Here is a 24,330-nt window from a genome sequence, read left to right on the forward strand (position 1 = left end):
AGGTCAATCCTCTACATCTAAAATAAGGTTACCGTATTTTCCGGTGGAATAAGGCGCACCCAAAAACCTTGATTTTTTTTCAAAAGATGACCGTGCGCTTTATACGCAGGTGCGCCTTATACAGTGAGACCTTGGCTTACGAACTTAATTGGTTCCCAGACAGTGTGTAAGGCGAAAAGTGTGTATCCCCCAAAAAAATCCCATAGGAAACCATTAAAATGAGAATAATCCGTTCCCAGGTCTGCATAAAATATAATTTTCAACTAAATAAGCCTTAAATCTACACACAACATACCTTATTCTATGTATAATAAATGTGCTATTGTATTGTAATGAAAGAAATACACTGCACTGTATAATAAAGTCACTTTATTTACGTTTGTGATGGTCGTTGAAGGCTCTTAATTGACACCTGTTGCTTTCTTACTTGTAAGGTCTTACGAAACTGAGGCATCACATTTTTATTCATGTTGATGATTCTCATCGCCAGTCTTTTCTGGATGGAACTGTTCAATAAAAGCCTGCACATCATTCCACTAAGCAAATCAAATCCTGTGTGTTGAGGACCTCATTATGGGCCAGCAACAAGCTCCTCGATGTCATCTGCATCCACTTCGCGTCCCATGTTCTGTCCAATGGAAACAATGTCGTACAAAACAACAGAGTCATGAGGATCAAATCCTTCAAAGTCCCTCTCAAGGATGTATGCGGGCCACAATTTTTTTCCATGCTGCTTTCAAGGATCGAAGGGTAACATCATGCCAATCCTTTTCAATCAGCTGAACACAATGATACACATTGAAATGGACTTAACATATCCGCTAAGCGGCTAAATCAGACAAACGCACACCTCGTTCGTGTTTCTCAATGATCTCCTTCTTCTACTCGACTGTAATTTTGTTTTGTCTTCTTCGGCTGACCACGAGCCTGTGCTGTCTTTTTCGGTCCCAAAAAAGCAAAAGTATCTGTAAAAAAAACTCCTTGGAGGCGATCGACGTGTGTGTGTGTGTGTGTGTGTCTCTCTCTCTCTCTCTCTCTCTCTCTCTCTCTCTCTCTCTCTCTCTCTCTCTCTCTCTCTCTCTCTCTCTCTCTCTCTCTCTCTCTCTCTCTCTCTCTCTCTCTCTCTCTCTCTCTCTCTCTCTCTCTCTCTCTCTCTCCCGTCCTCTCTCTCTGTTTCTCGCTCGCTCTGGATCGACGTGTGCATTCAGAGAAAGGGGGTGTGGAAAGCCAGGCCGGCTGGGGCGCTGTTCAGTCATGTGCTTTGGTGTTCTTCCGCGGAAGATTACTCCACCAGCCGTGGTGGGGGGTGTGTATCGCGAAAAGTAGTGCGTAATCCAAGGTTTAATTTTCATAAATTTAACGTTCGTAAACCGAAAAGTTCGTAAGGCAAGGCGTTCGTAAACTGAGGCCCCACTGTATGTGAAGTTATATTTAGCCACAACTGGTCTCACAAATACTGTGAATAGCCACTAACTTCATTTCCCTCTGTAAAAGAAGTTGTGCGTAACCCCAGTGTGTACTGTAGCACCTATGTGGTGTGCCTTAAATTTGGAAAACTTTCCTACATTTACATATTAGATTTGGAAAACTATTTTCATTCATTGAAGGTGCATCTTATAGTCTGGTGCGCCATATCTATGGAAAAGGTTTGAAAATACACCATTAATTGGGGGTGCGCCTTCTATTGCTGTGCACCTTATACACGGGAAAATACGGCAATCCTAATTAGATTTGTGAGTCTACGTTTACAGATTCTTAAAGGAGACAAAATGATGTTGAAATTCATTTGAGGCAAACCGAAAAACTCAATGGCTTTGAAGAAGCAGGGGTGGGTGTCAAAAGTGGATTCGTGGTCGGAGCGTCGGTAAATGGGTATGATGAGTGGGTTTGGAGAAATAGGGATAACACAAGAAATCTTGTTTCTACTCGCTGGCTTTTATTGAATCTTTCAAATGCAAAAACCATGTCGAAACAAAGGAAAAGCATCCTTGGTTGTGTTGAATGTGGTGGTCAGGGGTGCACAAGTGTTTTTCCAGTGAGAAATGTCTGTCTAGTCAGGATTTCCATGGCGTCACTGTGTGGTGTGTTTGAGGCAAGCAATGACACACACATACACACACTGAAGATGTGAGGTGTTCGGGAGACTGGGGAGGTTTTTGGAGTTTTTCTTTTTTTTTTTTTTTTTGGGGGGGGGGGGGGGGGGGGGGGTTGGCTGTGTGCTTGTGATATTATTGTCTGGCTACTCTGTGCAACACCTGCACACCAGGGAGTGGTGTACCATGGCCAGGGAAGCTTACTTGCTCGTTTGTGTCACTGCATGCCAGTGTGTGTGTGTGTGTGTGTGTGTGTGTGTGTGTGTGTGTATATACTGAGGAAAACCAGATGGTTTGGGGCTCCATACTCATATTCGGCCAGTTCAGTCAGTCACTTTCTACTCTTTGGCCTCCAAGAAGAGAGTCTCCTGTGGAAACAATTTGGCGTCCAGCAGAGTTGATCCCGGATCCAATTGGGTGATCTGTGAAGAGACGGAAGAATTGAGACAGACAATACAAGTTTGACGCTTACGGTTGAGTGGGCACATTAGTTACGAGTTAACTGTTAAAAAAGTATCGTATTAACACATTCACTGCCATTCCTGAACTTTCAATTCCCGGGAATTGAAAAGCATGATGTGGAGTGCCATTCCCGAATGTGTTCGGGTTTTGGTTTGTCATGCGGGGCTGCCGATTAAGCACGGGTCAGACCTCTGGCAATGTTTTTTCCTTCCACGAGGGGCAGCATTTGCCTTTTGTCCATGTTCGCGCTTTGTTCCACCTTCAGCTGTTGTTAAAGCGCTATATCAATCAATATGTATTGTGTTGTATTTTGTACAGCCGCCCAAATTTCAAGCTCAGGTAACTCCAGACCCGCATAACTTACGAATTAACATTTGTCCTTTTTTCATTCGAGTACACATTTGCCAGGAAGCAGGCCTACGGAATGGATTCCAAAGATTTTGTTTTGGAAATCTGAGGAGGTAACAGAGCTGCAAAAAAGCGGTGGTGGCATTGATGTTAGATTCTAACATGTGCCGGAGTGAAAGAGAGGACACACCCTTGTGTGTTTTGTATGTCCTACAATGACAAATTTCAACACTGAAAGAGAGAGAAACATGTTTTTTGTTCACACGAGCAATTGGTTGCGGGCTGAAGAATAACGCAGCGCCACCCACCACGGAGCTGATTGCGTTAGCTGACATGAAGGGGGTCTGACATGTGTTTTTATTTTTTTCAAAAACAATCCGATTCTCCCTGACACCCTTGTGGGCCTCCCTGCTTATGTGAGCTAATCACTGGTGGAGTTGTGTTACATCGGGCCAATTTCACACCTGGGCTGAATGGACTGTGCGGCGGGGAGGTGCTGTGACAATGAGATGTGTCCAGGGCTTATCTGATGACTGCTGCATCAGCCCCTCTGATTAGGAACCCTATTCTTACCACATAGTAGGATAATTATGCAATTCCCTGTACCTGCTCTCTTGGGTAGAAGGAGGTAAAACTAGCGCAGTAAAGGTTGACCTTACAACAAAAAGAGTGACGGGTCGAGAGAGACTATTATAGACAATGAAACGTGAAATCTGACCATGAACGAGTCACACCATAATCTGTCATCACTCACTGCACAAAATAAATGATTACCAATACGTCTGTGTAAGCTCTCAGTCGTACAGGAGTCGATGAGAAGTTTTCTTCAGCCGTCATCTGTACTCTTTTGAAGGCTATCCAAGAGGCTTCGTCAGCGAACTAAAGTCTTACTGGTCGTATCGGCCCTATTTATATATCCCCAAAGTCCAGACATGGCGGGGGCGGACACTGCTATGATAGGTCCCTACTCTCAGGTTGGTGGAGCAGAGGACCACTCCCTGTGGCCCCAATGATTGTTCCTACATTCCTGACTAACGACTTGCCTGTTTGCCGCACTCCCTCCGGTATCACCTCATCAGCATTACGAATGTTGCCGAACCTGTTTTGCCTAAGCAGGCTATTGCATGAACGATCCAAATTGAACCTCACCCCACCAGACCGGTTTAATGAAGGATTTTGTTGTTTTATGAGAATCGCTTCTTTTACTCCCCTTTCAAACTATCGATGTTCTTTCGCTAAGATTTTAACCTCATTGTCAAATGAGTGGTTTCTGGCTTTTAGGTACAAATGTAATGCCGGCAAATGACATGGGCTGTGTAAAATGTAAATTTCATCTGTGGTGCGACCCGCTAAAAATGAATGATAGTCGTTTGGACTCCACTGAAAACATTACATGTTTTTGTAGTAGTAGTAGTAATGACGTAGTTAGTAATAATAATATTACATTTCATTTATAAGCGCCTTTCAAAACTCTCAAGGTCATTTTACAGTCACAGGATAAGTTTTTCCGTGGGTGAGCAGCGGCAGCCACACATTCAAAGTCCTCACCGCTGTAGTGAATTTGGTTAAAATATCGTTTTACTTTTTGTTCAAGAACTTTTTCCTCTCATTAACCACACACACACACACATACATAAACACACACAGTGAGTAAAAAGTGTGTGTATCCAAGTGAAATGAAAATACACACCAAAAAAATCATTTTGAGTGAATTTGTGAGGACCTTTCTGAAACTTTAACAGATGCATATATAGACCCTCGAGAAGCCTCTAGAATGAAAACTTGTGAGGACCTGCCGAAAGGTCCTCACTTGTCAAAAATGTCCTCACGACGTATGGTATAAAACAGGGGTCGGGAACATTTTTGACGAAGAGAGCCATAAAAGTAAAATATTTAGAAATGTTTTTCAGTGAGAGCCATAACACGCGAGCGCGCTCACACACGCACACGCATGCGCGGCCACGTTTCAACAAAATGTAAGAATTTAATATTTAAAATAACTTTGTGATAGTATTCACCGTTAACATGAATGGTTCTCTGTTCTTCATGATTGGTCAAAATCCAGCGGAATGATTGGAATGAAAGTAAACTTGCCGGCTCCATACGCGAAGTGACTTCTAGCTAGCCTGCACACGACTCATTAGTTTCCACACTTGCTATGCAACATACTTCTCATAGAAGTATATTGATGCTAACGTTAACATGGGGCTTGTTAAAATGTCACTGACATTCGACTGTTTCATCGATGGTATTGTTTCATTGCAAATTAGAATCAGAACCTTTTCTCTCCACGAAGGCGAATCCTCTGTGTATTCATGCAAGCTGAAGTGTACTTTGTTTTTATTACTCGGGCTCATTTAAAGGGCCGTTTACCTGTTTCAACTGAAGGCCAGTATCATCCAATCAAAATTGTGCTTTCCACCAACCTCGGTCAGTGTCATCCAATCAAATTGCGCTTTCGGCCAATCTCAGCCCCAACAGAAAATGAACTGAAAAAAGCGAGAATATGAATTTATATTTATCGGCGAGCCATATGCAATCATCAAAAGAGCCATATATGGCTCGCGAGCTATAGGTTCCCGACCCGATAAAATGTTCGTGATCCTCACAAGACTAGTCATACACACACACACACACACACACACACACACACACGCACGCACGCACACGCAACTTACTCATCAAATAAAATCATTAATGACCAAAACATGTTCTCAAAGGAAAAAAAAAATTAGAGTCTTGTTAGATATTTGAGAATGTGGCAGAGGGTAGGAAAAATGAAGTCAAATAAATTAGCTGAAGGTGGGGAGGACATTCAACATCAGGTAAACCTTCGCGTTCTCAGGGGGATTTTGAAATGTCACACCAATGTGCACCTTTAACGACCCTTTTTTCAAATCTCTGCCCTCATTTCAACGTGCCATTTAGACACTTGACTTCTCAGCGTGGGTGCCACAAAGCCATGGGCTGCCATATCACCTCGAGTCCCTCACCTCGTCAACTACCTCACAACGCTGCGGGGAGCAAATCGCGCGAGGGGTGTGGACGCAACTTGCTGCAATCCTAAATCATCCCTACGGCGGGCTGAAATAGCAATTGGGATGCTATGTCTCCCCCCCCCAACCTTGGGAGTGGGGTGTTGTAAATGGCTGACATGCTAATAAGACCGTCAGGCTGTTGTGACAACACAGCGTCAGGTAGGAGTAAATGAGGCTTGCGGTGGGGCAAGCGTGTGTGCATCTGTCTTTGAAATGCATGCAACTCAATGTTTTTGCAGCAACATTTGAATCAGGCTTTTGTTCCGGAGAGCAATGACGGGGGGAAGCACAGCATCTGACGCTCAAAAGGAAAGTAGGGAAACAAGATGCCACACTGACACAGGAGACGGGCGCCATCGGTGATTGTTTACATTGTCATCCAATTAACAGACCATAAGCGTGGAGGCATCTGTCAACAAACAAAGCTGTTGTTTTTCCGTTGCTCTGCCGAAGCCATACTCTCTCCTCCTGCCGCCCGCCTCCAGCCTCACATGATAGTGTGCATGAATATGAGAAACGGAAAGCTGTGACTTGTTTTGTTTCTCAACACTCGTGTGAATAAAGTTTGTACTATGTTCAACAGAATCAATGACCTCAATGAGATTCAAAAAGATGAGCCATTTTTTTACTAAATATTTGTAAAATTTCAGACAATGGAAAACAGGTGTTTCAAATATTCTGAGAAAACAGAGTTTAGGGGCGGCAAGGTCGCCGACTGGTCAACCCATCCTCCTCACAGCGCAGGCAGAGGATAAACGGTACAGAAAGGGAATACGGTTCCGTTTTGAATCACAATGTTGTGCGTATTAAAGGAACAATATCTCCATGCATGTGGCTGGAGATGCGAGTGTAATGCATTAAAATAAGAACAGAGTCTAATATTTTGGTTGTGTGTGACTTGAAAGAGTATGTATGCATGTATGATACTGAGAAAATCTCCACCACAGCAAACAAACAACAGCAAAAAACTCATTCACTGCCAGATGATGTGCTAAAATGTGTCCACTCCAGTGCCAAGGTTTTTGTTTTCACTCAAATTTCAGGTCGCACAGATTATTGAGTTTTAGGACTACATAAACATTTAATGCAGCGTGAGAAAACCTTAAAATCTCTTCTTTCATCAGAAAAAAACAGTTAACTCCTAAGTTATATGGATCTGCAGTTATATGAGCTTGAAATGGAGTCGGCTGAACAAAAGGCAAATGCTGCCCCCTCGGGGAGTGGAAAACATTGCCCCAGTTCTGACCAGCGCTTCATCAGTACCTCCACCCCCAGGAAAAACCAAAACCCAAACAAATTCGGGAATGGCACTTCACGTCAAGCTTTTCAATTTCCGAATGAAATTGGGAATGGCAGTGAATGAGTTCAGGGAAGCTTTTGGCTTTTGAATTCTTTCTACAGATTGTGCCTTGGATCACATTAGTCAGACCCATCAAAATGGAGAAATTAATCTATATTTAATTAGTCATGAAAGTAATTTACGGCTGCTGTTAAATGTAAAAAATGTGAATAAGTACTTGAGAACTGTTTTGATTGAAATGTAAAAGACTGAGGTGGCCTTCAGCAAAGCTCAGCATGACGGAAAAGAAACGCAAAAATAAACACTGGCCCACGGGTTGTCAATCCTGACATAATTAAACATGCAGCTGAAATAACGCTTTCTAAGAGGCCATTACAGCCTCTCGTACGTTAATTAGAACCGAATAGCTTGTCCGTTTTCAAACTAGTGTTGTATAGTGTTTGTTTGGCCAATTACAAAAGCAGTGGGAGATCATTATCAGCTGCTCGGAGGCATTGACAGCACGTAGCGCCGGTGAGGGAACGCAAAACAATAGGCAAGTATGGAGAACTTTAAAAGGGAGAGAACATCGCACGGGCCAAAACTGGAAATGTAATGACTACAGTTTAGATTTAATAAGGTAAACATAATAAATAAAAGGGGAAGTGAGGGATCATGTGCCACGGAGGGGGAAGAGAAGGAGGGGGATGGAAGCTGAGACAGAAAGAGGGAAAGCTGCAGGGATTTGGAGGTGAGGAGGCAGTCAGGGCTAAAATGTGAAGACTGCATGCGCAGCTTTTGACAAGAAACGATCAAGGCCATCCTGGCCATAGGCATTTTTAGATCATACAGATAATGGAGCTCAGCTGTCATACATTTTATTTAGAGATAATGCAGCAGACGAAGCCACTTTGGGTGAATTAAACTACTGTGAAAATAAATGTATTTACTGAAATGTTCAGATTAGGAAAAAAAATCCCATCCGTACAACAGATGTCAAATCTATTCCAGTGGAGTACACGGCTTCTTTTGTGCGGCTGTTTATCGTTTCAGAATCTCAGGTTCTGTCTGAGAATGATGCTGGAAGACAGTTTAGCAGAATGGAAGAGTACAGTATCAAGAATGAGGAAAATTATATGCGAGTTTGACAATCTAGCTGTCCGAGGACGACGGAGTGGCTAGAGTAGCAGTCTAAACATGTTCATGTCGTACCGACGGAAGATGACCTCAGGCCTCTCAACAGAGGTTTGCTGGGCATGAGAAAAAAAGGGAAAATTGTTGAATGGCGAGAAGTGAAACATTAAGTCCACATACACCCAACCCTTCTTCTGTAAACTTGCAGACAGTCGTAGAAAGGGTTAGTTTCCTGAGCACGGCTAAACCCTGTACAAATGATGCCAGTGTAAGGCCTGCCGGAGTGTCGAAGAGATAAGCCACTGGAACCAAATCCTGACGACTCGTCCAAAAACTGGAGATGGGTGGGCACTGATTTGCGTTTTTTTGGCCATGCAGCTAAAGCGAGAAATAAAATTTGATTTGCCTCATGTACTCTACTGATGTCTTACAATTATATTACTTTACTATATGTCCTTTTGAACAAGCAGCCCTAAAACACTGAGTGTGGATTAATTTTTATGAAAAAAAGAAGAAAAAAAAAACAAGTCACAGAGAGGACAGTAGTGTGATTACAAAAACAAGTATTTTATTTAAACTAAATTATGTATATTCCGATTTTGAAACAAGCCCCGATCCCATGTGGAGGGCAAAATGTTAAGATAATCAATCGATTTGCGAAAATGATGTCAGTGTCGACCGATTGATACTCGATCGACAAGGCTATGTGGGTGAAGTAGAGCAAAGAAAGATATCAACAGTTGTACAGCAAAAGAAATAGTGCTCGATCCTCTGATACTGGCAAAGCAACAGTGAGAGCGTCTGGACGGGATGCAGGCTTTCAATGCTCTGCCGGATTTAATTACAACTCAGAGCTGCGGGATTAGACTAGGGACTGTGATCACAGCCTCATACTGGCGTTTCCACAGATCTGCTTTTCCCTAAAACCTATCACTTTTCCCAATTATCATTTTCTCAATATCTACTCCATATATCTTCTCCGACCAGTTCCCCCTAAGGCAGAAACGCTGATGAATAATTTGCATCGTCACAAGCCTTTTATTGTCTTTAACTCGTTAGAGACATTTTTATCTTGGTCCATGACACGTTTATACTTGATGATGAAGAGAAAACGGTGAAACCTTCCAGCGGTAAAGTTGCGAGAAGTGCATGTGTTTGTCAAGTGTGTGATTGTGACAAAACAGCATGCGAGCTGTGCGTTAATGTGGGTGCTGACTTGCAATGTTTATGCCGTACTGGTCTCAAAAGACTGCTGCGGAACAGTGCCTGGACAAGTCTAAGCGCAGAGGGGACACACACTTCAAATCTTCACCCACATCCATTGTTGATGAATGAAAATCTCTGTTTTGTTTCCAGCAGCACAGCTCATTAAAACAGCACTTTAAACAGTGCTTATTAATTCGTTACCATAGAGTGGAGGAGACCAAGCACTGTTTATGTTTTGAAGAGGCTGATGGGAAGATATACGCAGATGACAACAGCAGGTGCTGACAACTGTAATCCCACAGTTATCATGGATTGTATTCACAATTGACACACAGGTGGATAAATTATCAGTCAGTTTTTACCATCACCGATACATCTGCACAAAAGGCAGCGATAAAAGATGAAGAATTAAAACTCAGGAGGAGAAACAGTAGCAGTATGTTAACAGCTCAACAGAGGCAAGAATTGTTTGACTTCATGATGGCTCTGCGAGAGTGGCTGCCTTTACAACAGCTCCTGTATTTTGTTTTTCTACTTCTTCCTTTTCTTTCCTCCTACTTTCATCACTTTGATGCTGTGAAATGTAACATTTCTCCACTGCGAGACTAAGAAAGGCTAATCCAATCCAATAAATGATTTTAGAATTAAATTAACTATATGGTACAATAACGCTATTGGTATTTCTTAAAATAAGCTCTTCCATGCTATGTTTTGACATGGTGACTGCAATTGCTATTACAAAAATAAAATATGGGAAGAAATCTAAACTACACAATGGCGACTGTGAACCCAATTTGACCCAACTCAGATACATTTTGCCCCCTTCCCCCCTTTTTTAATCTAATATCGAGAGTACTGGGGATTTGCGTTTGAAAAAATGGTTAACGTTGGATGGACATTCTGATAAAATGCAGCATTTTTATAGATATATATGGATGGATGCTGTTGGGTATTACTCGCCATTTTCGAGTATGTCTCTCTCACTGTAGTGACTGCGCAAAAAAAATAAAAAAATACCGGATTTTCTGGTGTATAAGGCGCACCCAAAAGCCTTCATTTTGTTCAAAAGATGACCATGCACCTTATACGTGGTGCGCCTTATATACATGAAGTCTTATTGAGCCACAACAGGTCTTGCAACTACTGTCGGCAGCTGCCGACTCCATTTCTCTCTGTAGAAGAAGTACTGCGTCACTTCAGCCTCTACTGTAGCGCCTTATAATGTGGTGTGCCTTATATTAGGAAAACTTTCTGATCTGGAAAACCTTTTTCATTCATTGGAGGTGTGCCTTATAATCCGGTGCGCCTTATATATGGAAAACGTTTGGAAATACACCATTCATTGGGGGTGCGCCTTATACTCAGAAATGACTTACGCATCGGAAAATACAGCAATAATAAACAACATTACACCACTGAAACTTCATCTGGGGATAGTGTCCTCCTGGAAAGAACAACTTACCTGCAACTAAAGTACACTAAGGTTCAGTGTCGCTAACCTTTCTGTAAAATAGTCAACGTTATACTTCAAATAGCTCTTAAAATAAAAACTTTTTGAGGAAATCCTCACAAAAATGTAACCTTGGCCACTCACATTTCTACGAGGGAAGGTTGTGAGGAGCTTGAAGTCGTCAAATGGGTATCCTTTGGAGGCCACAAAATCGAAGAGGACCTGGAGCTTACAGCTGCCAAGGAAGCGCCTTTCCAGAAACTCGCCACTGGGTGTGCGGATTCGCAGTTTGCTGACCTGCTCCACCGACTCTTCACCAGGCTCCGGCGGTAGTGTCTGCTCCAGTGACAAGCGGATGGCCTAACAGAAAGGAAAAATTGTGGTCATTAAGGGACACTTTGTGAGCAAGATTGTCAGACTTTGGTACGGTTGAAAAAATTAGTTTTTTTTTTGTTATAATCAAAGGCTCGGGTAAAAGGCGACAAAGCAAACAAACTCGTGCAGTCTGTTGTGCCTCGACAAACAACGGATGTAAATTGTCTACCTTGACAGCTGCATGTAAACCTCAAACGTTAAAATTTACCAAGCATATTTTCGAATATGTGGTACAGTATAGTTGTTTGTTGACGGAAGGCAAGGAGCTTTACATACAGGTGTGGATGTAATGAGGCCTCATCTCAGCCTCAGAGACCATCAAGCAGTACAGGTTACCATGTGATGGTTTGTTTGATCACAGTCTATAATCAGCAATGTCAATAGTCGCCCAAAATGAATGTTCAAGATAACGAGCCCAGGTTAACATTGATCATTGGTTATTTAGTTTTTTTGTTGTTTTGATTTCAAGATGGTGCTGCAAGAATGACTTTACAGAGGCTCCTGTATTTTGTTTTTCTACTATTTTCTTTCCTTTGCTCTTCCTTTAATATCTTTTCTGCTGTGAAATGTACATTTCTTCACTGCGACACTAATTGTTCTGGTGTTCATTGCTCCGTTGTTCTTTTTGATTGTAAAGTGTCCTTGGGTGTTTTGAAAGGCAATTGTAAATTAAATGCATCATATTATTATTATTATTATTATTATTATTATTATTATTAGTAGTAGTAGTAGTAGTAGTCAAGGCTAATCCAATCCAATCATTTTAAATCTAATTCAGATGAGATTTTCTCCTTTGTATGATGTGACATTATGCGCAATGATACTGAAACAATAAAACTGATGCATCAGTCACCTTAAATCTTGATCCAGATAGATATTTTTTTTACAGAAAATTACTACCTGTGGCCTCTGGCTTACACTTGATAGCTCACTCAAGTGTTCTAAGACCTCCCCACCAAAAGAAACGTGTGTGAAGTGTCTGGAGAATATCAATAACAGTTTAAGAGAAGAGGCCTGCTTGATTCATAATTCCAAATGCACCCATGCTGATGGCATGGGGTTTGGAGGGTGTAAGGCGCTGTCGAGAAATAAATATTCTCTGAGCACGTGCTTGTTAACTCCAACTGTTTGGAAATTGAATGTTGATGAAAAAAGGCCGTTTGGTTCTTAAGAGTCTATCGAAAACGGAGTGTTGGTGCAAACTCATGCCGTTCCAACTGGGAACACAGTGCACCAGTGGATAACGTAATACAGCGCCTAAGAGGAGGGCATGGGCATCAGAATGAATTTCTTAACAAGTCATTTTCTGATCACAAATCACCAATCACTGAATTGCGAAGTAGAGAGGAACAATGTATAGAGCAAGTGGCCCCTTTAACTGATTGAGTTTTTTCACGTTTATTCAACTTTGTACATCACAGCACAAATGTGTCTGTTGGAACAAAAGGAAACCATCACCCGTCAGATTTTTGCAGCAGAGCTAATGAGCTCAGGTGTGTTTGGAAGACAGCGTTTCAGCTGTTCCCACTTCATTTTGCTTCTGTCCCCTCAACGTCTCCTTCCAGGCCCCCCACCCCACTGCTTGTTGTTCCTGTTTGGCCAGCCGGGAAGCATATGCTGTGACAACACGCCCCGGCTATATTTACACAGCATAATGCAATTATATTTCATAAGAGTGTACAACAGTAGCTCATTAGCAGCTTCTGGTGTTGGGTGGGCAGGGTATCGCTCGTGCCGCGCCATCAGCAGCTCCCTCAGGTACAAGCTGCTGATGCTGCCTACTGAGTTAAAGGGTCCCCCAGGGACAACCTAACACACACAAATAACAGATTGATGGTGGAGGTACAAATGGAGGCAAGCAGTCAAACACAGACACAAGCTTAAACGCCCACAAACGTGTGGGGTAGCGTCCCTGAAGAAACCACAGAATGAGCTTCAAGACGGATGCAGAGTTTGGGCTGCTCCCCCCCAAAAAAAATAAATAATAAACATCGATCTATTCATTCATCAGGTGAACCACAAAAGGCAAACAAATGATGAGTGGTGGTGCAACTGACAGCCACACAACTACATATCAAGACCCCTGCAAAAGTCGTAAATCATGAGAAACGCAGAATGTCTCGAGCTCTCGTTTGTTCACATCATTTGTGAACCCCTCCGTAGATAGGATGGATTTAGTGGAAGCCTCAAAAGGTATTAAATATATACTGTATATGCTCATGGGTTTTAACCCATCGTCCATTGTTTTTGTCATGATTTTTAACAAGGAACAGCAAGTTACATGGTCACGTATGATAAAAAAACAACAACAAAAACCTGGACTCACATATTGTAAATAACACAGCCACCTTATGTCGAGTCAATACAGACAGAGTGTGTAAGGCGAAAAGTGTAAAATGAGAATAAGCCGTTCCCAGGTCTCCATAAAATACAATTTTCAACAACATACCTTATTCTATGTATAATAAATGCACTATTGTATTGTAATGAAAGAAATACACTGCACAGTATAATAAAGTCACTTTGTTTACATTGGTGATGGTCGTTGATGGCTCTTAATTGACACCTGTTGCTTTCTGACTTGTAAGGTCTTACGAAACTGAGGCATCACATTATCATTCATCATGTTGATGATTCTCATAGCCTTTTCTGGATGTAACTGTTCAATAAAAGCCTGCACATCAACTCCTGAATGGCCTGCTTCTGCTTGTCCTCTTGAAGGCAAATCAAATCCTCTGTGTTGAGGACCTCATTATGGTCAGCAACAAGCTCCTCGATGTCCTCTGCATCCACTTCGAGTCCCGTAGATGCTGGCAGAGATTTTATTACAACAAAAGGCGCGAGTCCGATGATTCCACGGACCCGGAATAAAACGCGACAAAAGAAGGCGGGCGGGAGCCATCCGTCCAGCCTGTCAAGCTAGGCAAAATAAAATGGCACACTCGCGATCCCGGAAAGCAACAAGCTAAAGCGATCGTGGCTAACAATCACCTCGGCCAAAGAAAACTCTTGGACTTGCCAGCAGAAGACACAGCGAGGCGCGAGGCGTCGTAATCATGTCACTGGTGAGGTGACAGCAGACGTTGAAATGTCCCAGTATCGGGGATCAACACGCCCACCTCGTTCGTGTTTTTCAACGATCTCCTTCTTCTCCTCGACTGTAATTTTGTTTTGTGTCTTCTTCGGCTGGCGGAGGTCGGGAGCGGTGGCCCCGCCCCAGCTGTCAACTCGCACGTGACAATTTTGGTGTCATTAGTCACGTGAAAGCATCTACTAAATAACGCCTTTGTGTCAAGCTTTTTGCGAAGGATGATAGCAACGGTGGCCGGTACCAGGCTCTTTATTTGTAGAATGGTCGTAGAAAGTTACTCTCAGGGAAGTGGCACACAGCGTGGGAGATGTGTCAGGCTGAGATTCACATGACAGCACATGTGACGCCACAAACGCACACCTCGTTCGTGTTTCTAAATGATCTCCTTCTTCTTCTCGACTGTTATTTTGTTTTGTGTCCTCTTCGGCTGAACACGACGAGCCTGTGGTGGGATCTTTTTCAGTCCCATAAAATTATCATTGAAGACGATTGACGTGTGCACTCATAGAAAGGGGGTGTGGAAAGGTAGGCCAGCTGGGACGCTGTTCGGTCGTGTCCGAGGCCCCACTGTATATCAGATATGGTTTTTATAAACATGCGGCAAAAACCTCTGAAGATTGAGGACACTGATTCGCTGTGGCGACCCCTTGAAGGGGAAAGCCGAAAAGAAAAGAAGATACTGTATTTATGTACTCGGCACTATGTACAGTTCTTTTTATTAAACATTTTTGTGCAGTTGTACATTTCAGTCTGCTGACTTTTTTTGTGCATAGAATACTTTGTTTTATCTTTTGACACCCCCCCCCCCCCCCACCGCTGCTTTAGGTTGCAAATTTCCCCGTTTTGGCACAATTAAAGGATTTCTGATTCTGAAAGGATTGATTGGTTGATTGCCAGGTAAAAGTCAGAACCTGAATGGACAGTATTGTACGCAAAAACTTATACCTACAAAACCAAAATGCGGTCTGTTGCCATAGAACTTTTGGTGGGACAAGCCTATGTGACAGTAACATATTTCAACAGATGGCAATTAGAAATTCTTCACTACATAGTCACAAAGACCCGGGAATTCCTCCATTGCAAAGGCAGACACAGGCGATACAAGCAAACGGGTGTGGCAATTCGGACAACTGGAGTAAGAAACCGTCTACCAAAGGTCTCAAAATAAATGAAAACGGAGGCCACTAAGAGTCTTGACCACACCAAGAATTTCACAAAAAGGGATCCGCGTGAAGCAATCAAGCAATCAAGCAACCAAGTGATGACACTAAAAGCTCAATGGCCACTTTTGTCTCAGAGCGTCCCCGTTTGAAGCAACACAATGCCATGGTCTGATGGATCCATCGTGAGGTGTCATGTTGGTTTCATGATGTCAAATTTTGAATAGCCCCCCAAACTTTTGTCAGGTGTGTTTGGCTGTCTTGAGCAGTGGCTATGGCAGGGGACGGGAACCTTTTTGACTAAGAGAGCCATAAAAGTAAAATATTTAGAAATGTTTTTCAGCGAGAGCCACACGCACGCGCACATACAAACGCTGGCGTGCGCGCACATACAAACGCTCGCGTGCACGCGCACACACAGCTACTTTTCAACAAAATATCAGAATGTATTATTTAAAATAACTTTGTGATAGTACTCACCGTTAACATGAATGGTTTTCCGTTCCTCGTGTTTAGTAAAAATCCAGGAAAACGATCAGAATGAAATTCAATTTGCCGGTCCAGAGGCGAAGTTACTGCTAGCTAGCCTGCACACGGCTCATAAGCTTCCACACTTGCTATCTGCAATCTACTTCTCACAGAGGTATGTCGATGCTAACGTTAACATGGGGCTTGTTAAAATGTCACTGACATTCGACTGTTTCACTGCAAATTAGAATCAGAACATTTTCTCTCCTCTAATGCTGCCGTGCATTCACGCTGAAGTGCACAAGTTGGGCTCATTTAAAGGGGCGTTTACCTATTTCAACATGACGGCCACTATCATCCAATCAACATGGCGCTTTCGGCCATTCTAGGTCAGTGTCATCCAATCAAAATTGCGCTTTCCGCCAACTGCAGCCCCAACGGGAAATGAACGACGAAAAAAACGACAATATGTATTATAATATGTAATATTTATCGGCGAGCCATATGCAATCATCAAAAGAGCCATATATGGCTTGCGAGCCATAGGTTCCCGACCCCTGGGCTATGGTAACACACTAGTGACCAATAAATAAACAGCAGTGTAATCACATGGCAAAAAATGCAGAGCACAAAAACATTTACCTAAAATGTTATGTAAGGGGCCACAAAATATCATAGGGCAGGCCGCAAATGGCCTCGGGCACTTGAGTTTGACACCCCCGTCTGAACTTCAGGTTTTGTACTTTTGTGGCTAAAACAACATGGCACTGTTTCCGTTGTTATTTGAACAACAGTGATGCCTTTGATCCACACAGTTAAATCGAACTGAGAACGACCCGTTTCTTTTCAAGTGACCTTCTCTAGTGCTCACCAGGCTTGAGATGAGAAGCTTTAAACTGGACTAAAGGAAGAGCACACGGGAGAATTTCATATCACGGTCAAATTTAACTAAACAAACCACAACATACAATCAATCAGCGCAGTAAAACGCATTTCAAAATATAAATTAATGAAACTATACTAATAATATGTATAATATTCTCTTCATTTCAGTCTAATTGCTAGGGCTAGTTGTCACTGAATAATATTACAGCAAAGTCTCGTTATATCGATATTCTCGGGAGTCGGAAAAAATATCGATATAACTGGACTATCGATATATCCGATCCTGCGGCATGTAAATGTTCTCCTTGCGTTCATAGAAATAGTATCATAAGTACTACAGATATCGATATAACGAGACTTTACTGTATTTTAGTATTTTCCAAGTGCTCAACAGTCAGAAGAACGGAACTAAGAGACTGATTGCAAGCATGAGCAAGACCATTTCAGTTGCGGATGAGACAATGGACGCAGTGAAGCGTGGGGATGGAAATGTGATCTACTGTAAGTTGGGCCACAGTACCCATTGTTGTAAAAACACCGTAGTGCACGCTCATTTTTTAAAAACACACGTACACACACAGGTCTACAGTGATATAATCAAGATAGCCAGCCAGAGACTCTTTTGTTGTTTTCTGTTTAACTTAAGTGACAAATCACCTGAGCGAGCTGGGTCACCCAATACCGCTCGGCGCCCTGAGGCGCCTTGCTGCTGAGCAAACAACAATCAGCCGGCACTACAATATATGACGATGAAGTGCATAACGGCATTGGTGTCGTCCTCGCAGAATCATTGTTTGTCCCATGTGCGTGACAGTGTCTGCCTGTGTATTTGTGTCTTAGCCCCCACTTGGCATACAATTATTCTTTTCAAGCGAATATATGTGTTTGCGCACACGTTTGTGAGTCTTTTGTTAACTTTGGCTTCAATATGGGGTTGTGTGCTGTACCGATGCAAAGCAGCTAAACAGAACAATAACTGTGTTAAGTTGGGTGATATTTGCAGGGAGGGGGCCCACTGTAATTAAAACTACAAAGTTCTTCTCAAAAGGCTCTACGCGTGATCGACTCTACTCACTAGCAGGCAACAAAACTGCAAAATAGCAATCAGATTAAAAAAAAAATAGATGGAGACATACCCTGCAGTGAAGAGGATGTGTGACCAAAACATATAATTGTATGTGAGTAAAATGAAAATAACCTCTTTCTCTTCCTCCTGCTCCTTTCTCATCTGCTCCAAACGCACTTGCTCAGCCTCTTCTCGCTCTTGAGCTTCCCTCTGAAAAGGATATGATTTCTTAACATGCAAGTCAAAAAGAGAACCAAAACATGGCAGAAAGCGATGACTGTTCTGTGGCATATAATTTGGAATTATTTACTCATGGTAAAACTCCAATGAAAAATGTTTATTTAAAAATACATGAAAACACACATTTGAATAGTTTCATGACACTGTCATAGAAGTCCAGTGTTAAACATTAATGAAGAGACCCCCAACACCATACATATTTGGCAGATTGCAAACAAGATTTGTCAAGGCGCACAGAAAACTGAAAACTTTCAAGCAATTTCAGATTCTGAACATTTTATTCATCCCCACTAGCAGTTAGGTTCATTGAATGTTGCAATGTTGGGGGAAACATTTGGTGCAGTGGACACCAGGAGACTTGAGGTTTGGCTGGCGACACATACCTAAAGGTGGACTTTTTGATTTTTAATTATTTTGGAACATTTTAGAAAAGTGATTTAGAAAAATTATTGACAAAAATATTTTAAATGGATCTCAGACCGTATGCCGAATGTTATGATACACGAGAGTGTAGATTTATTGTGGTGTGTTCAAGCAGGCCACTGTCAGTGGATTTATTGTCATTGTTTTCATACCTTCTTTCGGTCAGCCTCCAAAGACAGACGATAAGCCTCGTCCTGTTCTCTCTTAACCATCTCTCTTGCTTCCCGCTCGTCCTATGTGGAGAGGACACACAGACCAGATCCGAGTCAGGGTAGTGGGTGCGGAACCAGACAGAAGCAAGACAATAAAGAAAGCAGAGCACGTTAAGTGTGGTTATGTACAAACACCACCTGTGAAAGAGTAGCAAAAGGGGGGAATTCATTGTGACCGAACTGTCATTTATCAGACTCTGAACTTCCTTTATGAATCCTTGTCTCAGTTTCACCATCCCTTTCTCTTTTATTCCCGCGGCTACTCTCTTCTTGTTTGTACAGAGGGAAGGGGACAGCTAGCTTTTCTCTGTGTACCTTCTGCGGCCAGACAGTGCTTTAGAAAGACCGGGGCTAAATACGAAAGTCTATTGTGTTAACAGCAGAGAGCAAGTACTTTTCTCTTTTCTGAGGGCCCATGCTGTGTGCCGGCCCGGATATGGCAAAGGAAGCTTATTGTGATGATCGGAGGGGGCCACTATGAAGCTAAGCGGTGGGCAAGCAAAAGGACAGTGTGTATTGTTGCTTTGAGTCAAGCGCATGCAAAAGATACATTTGTGCTCTTGGCTCACATAATGGCCAAACATTGAAAGGAAACTGTAAAAGAGTGGTCGGATGGACAAGCATCAAAAGATTATACCGCCAACACACTGGAAATATCTCATGCAAACAAATGGCGCGCCTATATATTGTATGGGTTTGTGTTTTGCAGATCATGATAAAAGTGAAACATTTCAAAAACAAGACCAGACACGTCCATCTGCTCCAACAGGCAAGTTGGCCAACCTTCTAGTCCACTCGTGAGTCCTAAGGGGACATTTGTGCACTTTTGTAAATTGAAGGCCAGAAATAAACTCTGGAGCTATCTAATTTTTTTTTGCCAGAAGAATTAGGTGTAACATCTGTTTTATTGTACAGTAAGTCATCATACTTTCATCATCACCGCTAATAATTTTTTTTTATTATTATTACAGCGAATTTACGATTGTTGCGCAGATTTTCTCAATCTTCCTAGTCTCAGTCGCTCCACCGCAACTTAAGTGACCGTAGGCGACATCCAGGACACCTTGGCATGTTTTCGCTCGGTCCAATATTTCTTGCATAGAGCATCATTGTCTAAACTCTATTGATCCAAAGCACCCCGGTTAGTTTTATAACAACCGGTGGCTACACAGGGTTTTGGCACCCTCTGCCAACTACATTGTTTAATTGATCTGTCTGCCACTTTACAGGACTGGAAAAGAGAACGTAACAAAGAAAACATAGATATGAATTAATGTGGATGTTCTCCGGGTCCCCTGATTTCCTCCCGCATTCAAAAAACATGCGTGGTAGGCAGATTGAACACTCCAAATTGTCCTTTTGTGTAAGTGTGAGAGTGACTGTTGTTTGTCTTTGTGTGCCCTGCGATTGGCTGGCAACCAATTCAGGTTGTCCCCCGTCTATTGCCCGAAGGCGGCTGGGATAAGCTCCAGCACCGCCACCACCTTAATGAGGAATAAGCGCGACGGAAAATGGATGGATAGAATGAAGTGACAATTGTAAACCTTGCGTGTTTCCTGATGATTTCTGCATATTAGCTGGGAATTGGATTGGATTGGATTTGCCTTTATTAGTCTCGCAGTGGAGAAATTTACATTTCACAGCAGCAAAGTTATGAAAGGAATGAAAGTAGAAAAACAAAATCAGTGACTTGGGAGGTTTTTTTTTGCTTTATTCTTTAGCCACAGTGCTTGCTAAAGTGCGGTTCACTTTGTTTTCTTTGATGTGTGAGTATATGTAAATAAAATGGATTTAAGGTGCTTGCAAAGCTGCTTTATGGAATAGATTTCAAAATCTGGCCATCATAGTGGAGCCGTGGTTAGCGTGATCTCACAGTGTAGAGGAACCTGGCTCCACACCAGCTCCGGCCTTCCTTTATGGAGTTTGCATGTTCCCCGATTCCCCCCCACATTCCAAACACATGCATTACATTGCGATTGACGCTCCAAATTGTCCCTAGGCATGCATGAGTGTGGCCGTGAATGGTTGTTAGTCTGCGTGTCCCTGCAATTGGCTGGCAACCGGTTCAGGGTGTTACCCGCCCACTGCCTGAAGACCGCTGGGATAGGCTCCAGCTCCCCCCAGGTATATTTCGAGGATAAAGCATTTTATAAAATGGATGGATGGATTTACGAAATTGGTAGCTGTCTCTATATTCATTAGCCTCTAGTGGAAGAGGAGACTGTTAAAAAGACATTTCAAAGTGAAACGACAACAACAAAACATCAGGTCTGAGTATTTTGCGTGCATAAACATTTATATATTATTTTTGGACAATGTTTTCCGTTGGTTATTTTTAAACTTAGATCGCAACATACTGTCGCTTATGTATTTGCCTTTTTGGAATATGTCAGCATAACTAATTCGTCCTGACCTGACCTCAGCACTGTTAAAAACATTTGGCATTAATGGGAACAAAGACTGAGTATCCAGTGGCCCCCTAAGGGTCAATATCGCTGACCTCCTTACTCACAGTTGCTCTTATGGATGAATGGACAAAAATTCAACATAATTCTTGTACTGGTAGATAGTTTTCCCAGACGTGTGGAGGAAAGGGCAATGACTGGTGATGCAGGCAAATGAAGGCCACAAGATCGACAGTGAGTTGTCATTTGATAAGTAGATAGATACAAAAATAAAAATTCAGACAACCACAAGAATTACTTTTGAGACAGTTCGAACTGCTTAAGACACACAGTGGCTATACAGCTGCTCCTTCGTTAGACACTGTCAACAAATAATGTCTGAGCTGAGTGGACGTTGGCATTTGTGGTGTTTTGTGTTTATGTGGAGTAGGAGAATAGGGGGGGGGGCTGTTACCACCCCCCTGTCTCACAGTAAAACAGGCCAATACTTGGAACAAGATGAAGTGCAGATTGGAATTAGAACAATGTCAAGGCTGACTTCACCCATTTGGCCCTGGAGATGGGAATAGGTCCTGTCAGGAGCCTTAACTCAATTCCTGTGATTCTTGGACCTAATTGACAATCACACAGCTGCATTAGGCTTTCAAAACCATTCAAAACCTATGTTGTTGTCATGTGACATTCTACAAGTTATTTCCGCCAGGAAGCCTGCACCTGGGTTACTTTCTAACGTAAACACCTTCTCAACATAACCTTAGTGTACATTTATGCATGTTTCTTAACTGTCCAAATGTGCTAGAAACCCTTTATGCATTCATTATAAGCAGGACCTAAAATTCCTTAATCAAACTGTGTTGTGCAGTGCAAATGAATGAAAAAATAAAGAAAGGAGACTAACATTTTGTTCTATTTACCAAGCATGGGAATAAATAAACTGGTGAAATGTTATGCCATAGATGCACAGGATACAGTAATATAAATGTGATTAAAATGTATTTCATACACAAAGAAGCTCACTATGTTGTTGCTGTTATTTTGTGTTAATGATAGGATGGACCGTTTTATATTGACAAATACAGGTCCCAAAAGCAAGTACAAAAATACGGAAATGTCTATAGTAACAAACACATTTACAATAATGAATTGAATCTTGATTAATTGAGGCGTGACTAAAGTGAGAAAACCAAAAATGATACCAAAACAATGTTGCAATTAAGATTACATAAAAAGTAGCTGTCAATAACACGGTCTGCTGTTTTCATAGCTGACAAGCACTGCTGCTCACTGACTAATTGTTAAACTCTAATATGGAGTGACACCTCTCATTTATAAAACCGGTCGTCAAAATAGAAACAGACTGGCGAGTGTGGGAACCGATCCCTAAATGAGAGTTTAAACGTAAATTAGCTGAAACAATGTCTGTGTGTCATTTCAGGTAACAATACCTCCTCACGCTCTGCTCAGCGTGTTACTAATCAGACACAGCACAGGCTAAGGCAACACGATTCCTTCAACCTCCGTTGTTTCTAATGTATAAAGTGACAATCCAGTTCGTTTGGATATGATTTTGGGAATAGAAACACACCTGCAGTGTAGTATTTACTTCCTGCAATACGGTTACGTGAAACGTTTTGTTGATTTGCCCAGTGTACCATTTATTTGTTCAGGTCATTGATGCCACAAATTGCACAACTGCTCGATAACTCATCTCAACTAGTATGTAATGTGGTTTAGTTCAAATCATTAATGTTCTTCCAACTTTCAACCACGCTTTTTAGGAGACTGAATCTGTACACTCGGGTTGAAACAGAAAAGGGCCATCTCCAAACTCTTCTCACAAATTTCAAAGCTTTGAAATACCAACACTACACACTAGAAATGCTAAAGTAGTTCCCAATTGACATAATTCCAATGTCAAAGTACTGTGTGATGTAGCAGTAGAAATATGGCCTTTTGTCTCCCTGCCAATAATTCACCAGTAGGAGACATATTTGAAAGGCTGCCAAAGGGAGACACAATTCACACAACATCCCAAGACATTTGTTTCCAGAGCATGCACCTTTACCTCATCTTTGATGTCCTCTTGTTGTTGTGCTGTGAAGATTTCCATTGCTCCTATTAATCTCATCATTAGCTCGTCCACTGTCGTATTACCTGAGAATTAAAGTGTAGCCACAATCGGACATGTGATGAATCTCTTCAGAAATTTCAAGCAATGGAAAGAATGTTAAAAAAAACAGCAACAACGAGAAACCAAAGAAGAGAGGAGATCATCGTGCCGTATCGTTAGAGTAAAAATTGTGAATTCATCGAATTTATACACAGCATTTACCTTGAATAACATTTAGAACTTCATTGGAGGTGCGTTTTCCCATGACAATTAGGAGTAAAGGGAACTGGTCTGTCTTATATGTGCGTATAGTCTGTGTCACCACACTGCCAAAATGTCTCGTGCACATGGTGAGTAACCTGAAAGACAAAGAGAGTCAATGTATTATTTCCACATATTTCACAATCATTTGTTTTGAAAATTAACACAAAGACTCTGAAACTCATGACAAAAAGTTACCGGAAACCACCATAAAGTTGCCTGCCCTATTTTTCACGACTTGAAACACAAGAAGACGACTAATTGCAAAAAAAAAAAAAACCATTATTGCAAAGTATTAAGGATTTTTTTTTATTAAGGACGTTCCGACCACAAATGCTCCCTTGCTTGATTTATCGTAAATATCCCTTGCTGATGATTTTGCTTCGGCATGTTGCACCGTCCAATGTTTGCGTTGCGTCGTCTGCTACAAGCCACGTGAACTCTTCTTTCCACAATGCTTTTCATAATGATACAGTGGGACCTTGGCTTACGAACTTAATTGGTTCCCAGACAGAGTTTGTGAGTCGAAAAGTGTGTATCCAGAAAATTAATTTCCCAAAGGAAACCATTAAAATGAGAATAATGCGTTCCCAGGTCCCCATAAAACATAATTTTCTACTTTCT

General features: G+C 42.0%; 1 protein-coding gene across 1 annotated transcript in view; it reads right to left on the reverse strand.

Moving 5' to 3' along the window:
• Positions 1 to 1,914: 1,914 nt before the first annotated feature.
• The window catches only part of faf1 (Fas associated factor 1), an 80,956-nt gene continuing 58,540 nt past the window's right edge, over positions 1,915 to 24,330 (reverse strand). Inside the window, exons 14-19 of the mRNA XM_089000571.1 lie at positions 23,668 to 23,804; positions 23,401 to 23,489; positions 18,871 to 18,951; positions 18,188 to 18,265; positions 11,155 to 11,370; positions 1,915 to 2,515 (exon numbers count right to left, since the gene is read on the reverse strand). Of these exons, the coding sequence (XP_088856697.1) occupies positions 2,432 to 2,515; positions 11,155 to 11,370; positions 18,188 to 18,265; positions 18,871 to 18,951; positions 23,401 to 23,489; positions 23,668 to 23,804 (685 nt within the window). The 3' untranslated portion in view covers positions 1,915 to 2,431. The remainder of the gene's footprint in view (positions 2,516 to 11,154; positions 11,371 to 18,187; positions 18,266 to 18,870; positions 18,952 to 23,400; positions 23,490 to 23,667; positions 23,805 to 24,330) is intronic.

The sequence above is a fragment of the Hippocampus bargibanti genome, linkage group LG07, assembly GCF_051943395.1.
Source record: "Hippocampus bargibanti isolate YZ-2025 linkage group LG07, ASM5194339v1, whole genome shotgun sequence".
NCBI classification, from domain to species: Eukaryota; Metazoa; Chordata; class Actinopteri; order Syngnathiformes; family Syngnathidae; genus Hippocampus; species Hippocampus bargibanti.